The 4,787-nt window shown below is 42.6% G+C and overlaps 1 protein-coding gene across 1 annotated transcript; it reads right to left on the bottom strand.

The window, feature by feature from the left end:
- Positions 1–3,822: 3,822 nt before the first annotated feature.
- LOC118740894 (integumentary mucin C.1-like) lies at positions 3,823–4,405 on the bottom strand. The gene has a single exon (XM_036472632.1). The coding sequence runs from the start codon at positions 4,358–4,360 to the stop codon at positions 3,836–3,838; it is 525 nt and encodes a 174-aa protein (XP_036328525.1). The 5' UTR covers positions 4,361–4,405; the 3' UTR covers positions 3,823–3,835.
- Between the last annotated feature and the right edge of the window lie 382 nt (positions 4,406–4,787).

A 4,787-nucleotide genomic window follows, 5' to 3' on the forward strand; every position in this document is an offset into this window, starting at 1 on the left:
TCCATATATATACACATTTGATGTTGCCTTTTTTTGCCTTTTCTACCTTAAAGGCCAGTATGCTCAAGCTCTCCAGAAAAGCAAAAATTCCATGTAAAATGTCGTACAGGAAATTGCTAAAAATTTTCTTGTGTCAAATTTCTTTAAGACATAACGCAGTTCTTAAAAAATTTGCTTAATGGTTCAATGTTACTACAACTATAGAGATTAAAGTTTTGTGAGTTAAAAACTCGAAAGGAGAAAATATTCAAAGATTCAAAGTAGAAATTTTTCATATAATGAAACTAGTTCAAAGTTTTTCTTTTTACTTGTAAAATAAACATTTCTAAAATAAATGTATTTTTTGATTATTTTTCGGTTTTTGTCTTTTTAGTGCCTTCTTTTGCCTTTTTTGCGATTTCAAGTGCCTTTTCCTGCCTATTTCGCTATTTTATTTTGCATTTTTTTATAGGTTTTTAGGTCCTCAAAATCCATTCCCTGCTTATTAGTGCTCAAAGTCAAACAATTATGGTTAAACGGTTAATGGTACAACTCGAGGTTTCATGGATTAAAATACCGATGGACACTGACATTAGCATTGGAAATGAAGATGAGAAAGTCGGGCCGAATTTAAGTACAGGCTACATAGGCGCCAGCCCAGGGGCCCGCACCACAAAATCTCTAAAAATCTAACCCTAGAGTACTAACCTTATTTTACGCACGTTAGTACTAATGATCGTCGATTCGACGAAGTCTTGTTAAAACCCTGTTGTCTTAGAAATAGAAGTCAACTAAATGTCATACATATTATTAAACTTATAAATATGACCCTAAAATAGTCCCAAAATGATCTCCAAGTAGTTCCGAAACAGTTTTGCACTAGTCTCAAAATGGTCCGCAAATAGTCGTGTACTAACTAGTCCCGAAAAGGTTCGGAATTGATCCCAAAGTACTGCGGAAATGCTCCCAAACTAGTCCAGAAATGGTCCCGAAACGGTCCCGAAATGATTCCCGAAATGGTCCAAAACTAGCCCAAAAAATTTTCATTTATACCGGGTTTTTTTACTCATACCGAGAGATAAGATCTTTAAACATCAAAAACAAGCTTATGTGAATCTACCTTTGACTTTCAAAATTTAAGAAAATTTTAGGTTTGTGAATACACAAATATCTTCATAAACATTTTTTTATAATGACGCGTTATTCGAATTCCTCGAGTTATGATTTTTCGGCATTTAATTGCAGGACATTCCAAGGGGTACTTTGCACACACTTTTAATACACAAAAAAAAAACATTTGTTTAAACTTACGAAAATTATTATTCCGCTGGCGGTGATACATTTCCAAAGTGCAACGCCGTTGGACCAGACGATGAAGTATGACCTGGTATTTGGAGTGAAAACTGCGCTCAGACTCAGTTGACGGACGGCGATCGCGATGACGATCTGCGGATGGCGAAAAAAAAGAAAAGAAACGATTTAGAATATTGCAAACGCTTCGAGAATCCACCAGCAGTTTATACCAAAACTCTGATGATTCAGCTGCGTCCAAACATCTGCGTCGGTGAGACGCGAATAACGCGCCGGATCGTAGCTACCGCGATAGATGATTTGCTGGCTCTGCTCAACCGCAGCGTCGGGCAGCACACATGGACTGGAGCCCGCTGGACGTAAACTCTGCGGGCTGCGCGAGTGCACGCTTTCACGACTGCGTTCCTCACTCTGAAATGTGAGAATTTTGATTGTAACATAAGTATTAATATATACGTCAAGCGATTACCTTTGCGCGTATATTCTCCTGACGCGTCTTGTAGTGACGCCCCCGTTCGCCGCCATGATAGCGTTCTTCCGAACGAAAACGTTTATCCATTTTCTTGTAGAGCCGCTGCGTAGTTTTCGCGGTGACCGGAGAGTCTGCAAAATCTGAAGGAGGCTTAACAATATCCTGTTCATGCTCGTTCTCAATATATGGCAGCGATTCGACTGAGTCGCCTGCTAAAGCGCTTATAACCGTCGTCTGACCCTCCGTACCCTTGCCGCAGTGCAAACAATGTGCATGCGGTTCCTGCGTTGGACCATCTGCCTCGCTGTAGAACACCGAATCGGAACCAGGCGAGACAGAACGCAATGACTCAATAGACTTTGCCTTCAATTGACACACTTCCGAGGACGATTTGGTGGTTTTCGTTGTTGTGGGCGATGTGATAATCTTACTCGTCTTACACTCGACAATTGGCAACTCCTCGCACTCTTCCTTTTTAAGCTTAACGCTATAGTCTAGCAACTTTTCGGTGCTACCCGCTGATGGTGGTATACCGTACAAATTGGCTAGATTCTTTTGTCGTTTGGGCGTGCTATCATCACGCGAACTCCGCCGCAATTGACGACGTATCTTCGGACGGAAACGTTTAATGCGATTCGGACTTGCAGCATCGACAATAGCGTGCGGTGTGCCGCTGGTGGTGGATTGCCTTTCGGACGGCAGCTTATCCTTTGTGCCGGCTGTAGGTGTGGTATGCGCGCCGGCTGCTGCAGCTGCCGGTTTCTTGATTGGGCTGGTAAGCGCGCGTAAATTCTCTTTTTCAATGTCCAGTTTCATAGTGGTCTTGCGGCGCTTGCGCTCCTCATCGACTCGATGACGACGTGACTTTATCACATGTTCGTCGTCGTGCGGACTCTCGTAGTAGCCGGAGGACGAGTAGCGCACTTCACTGCGTTCATCCTCCGATATGGACTCGGGTTTGATGCGTGGCTTCTCGCCACTTATGGTGGCTGTTGGCTCATTCGATGAGAGTTGCAGAACGCCTATGGTTGTTGGCGACTTGCTGAGCGATTTTTCAGCTAATTCTAGACGCTTCTCAGCATCCTTTGCCGAGGGTGAAAGTGTCGCGAGCCCAGCAACATTGTAGCTGCCCGAGGAAGTGCTGCTGATGGAATGCGAAGGTGAACGCTTAGTCAGCTCAGCCGTGGGCAGAGGAGACTTCAGCTGCATGTCACGTTCGACCTTGTGCGGCTTAGTGGGCTTTTCATCGTGCTGTAGCATATCCTCTGAGAGTATTTCGCCGCGCGTAGAGTAGAGCGATGAGGCACTCTCGAAGGATGAACCTTGGGTGCGGTCGATTTGTGAACTTTGTGTAGAAACTGTAGGAGAAAAGAGAGGGGAAAAGGGAAAAAATATATGAAGATTAAAATCGCCGACAACTGCGCTAGGCTACACTATAAGCGAGCGTTGAACTAAGCTGAGCTAAGAAGCATTACACAGTCATATGAGTGTAGGTAGGTATTTTATTTTTTTTTTGTACAGAAGCGTTCATCAAGCAACAACAACAAATACCATATGAAAATACTTTAATAGCATACACGTTATCAGCTAAGGACGGACACAACAAAACACACACAAAAATATGTTCTAGTATGATACAGAAGGAAGCGTGAGTGTTGAAAGGAAAGGCGAATACAGCTAAAAAGCCTAACCGCTTGCTTGCGTGTTTGTGTGTGAGTGTGTGCAACAAAAACTGTGTGTGTCGCTAAGTGCATACACATATAAGCGGGTACAAATGAGTCAGAGGATTATGTGTGGATTGGTTATTTATGTAATCTTTTAATGATGAATTGACAGCCAACGAAAGATGGATGGATAATGACTAGGTAGCTAGTTTTTCGGATGCTGATTTGTTGATGAAGGATGGATGGTTGGCTGTTGCTAGTGGATGGCTAAGGTTACTGAGCTGTGTTGGGTTTTTGACACGACAACTGGTTGGATGCTTAGCTGGATGATTGCTCGTTTTTTTTTTCATTTTGTGGAGCTTAAGCAGCAAGGCACACTAATCTATTGATTGACTGTTTTTTGGGTGTTCTATGTATTTTTGTAGACACTTTGCGCCACCAAACCTGGTACTTGTGTTGTCGATGATGAGCTTGTTGTTGTTGTTGGTGGTGTCTTAATACCTGGCGTGCGCTTCGATGTATCGGTGCAAGTGGCATATTCATCTGTATTTGTGCTGCACTCTGAGACATCGGTGTGGTTATTTGTAAATTTGACGTCTGCGTTTGTGATGGCACGCGTCGACTGCACATCAGAGCTGCGTCGCCCATCGCGTGCTGCTGAGGGTGGTAGTTCCTGTACGATGCGTTTGCTGGTGCCAGGCGATTTCTTAGGTGAGATTTCCTTGGTCACCGACAAACTCGGCGTGACCGCAATGGAAGGTGTTGGGAGCTTCGATGGCACCGTGAGTGTGGTCGTCTTGGGCTCGCGACTTGCCTGTGGCTGCTGTGTGATGGGTGCGACACTCTTAACTGGCTTGTGCATGGTTGGCAGTGTGCTCACCGCAATGCCGTAAGTGGGACTCTGTAATTGAAAGGAATTCAGAAAACAATACATAATGCGCTTTGGCTAAACGATGGCAGTGAAACTTCTCTCGATTTGTTTCTAGTTCCTTTTTTGTTGCGCAAAATTTGCAAATATTAATCATGATGTTTTCTCCTTCATTTTGGCTTGGTCTTTATACTTACATATATTTGTCTTTATCTTTTTCTCTATCCTTACTTCTCTTTATTTTCATCTTTACTTCATCAGTACTTTATTCCTATCTTTGTTTTTATTTTTATGTTCATCTTTATCTTTATTTTTAACTTTATCTGTCTTTATCTTTATGTTTATGTTTACGTTTATCTTCATCTTCATCTTCATCTTCATCTTCATCTTCATCTTCATCTTCATCTTCATCTTCATCTTCATCTTCATCTTCATCTTCATCTTCATCTTCATCTTCATCTTCATCTTCATCTTCATCTTCATCTTCATCTTC

The sequence above is a fragment of the Rhagoletis pomonella genome, unplaced genomic scaffold (genome assembly GCF_013731165.1).
Source record: "Rhagoletis pomonella isolate Grant_MI unplaced genomic scaffold, Rhpom_1.0 Rhpom_scaffold_00006, whole genome shotgun sequence".
NCBI lineage: Eukaryota > Metazoa > Arthropoda > Insecta > Diptera > Tephritidae > Rhagoletis > Rhagoletis pomonella.

Coding starts and splice junctions, on each gene's coding strand:
- LOC118740894 (XM_036472632.1), bottom strand. CDS start 4,360: ATGTATTGTTTTCTGAATTCCTTTCAATTACAGAGTCCCACTTACGGC.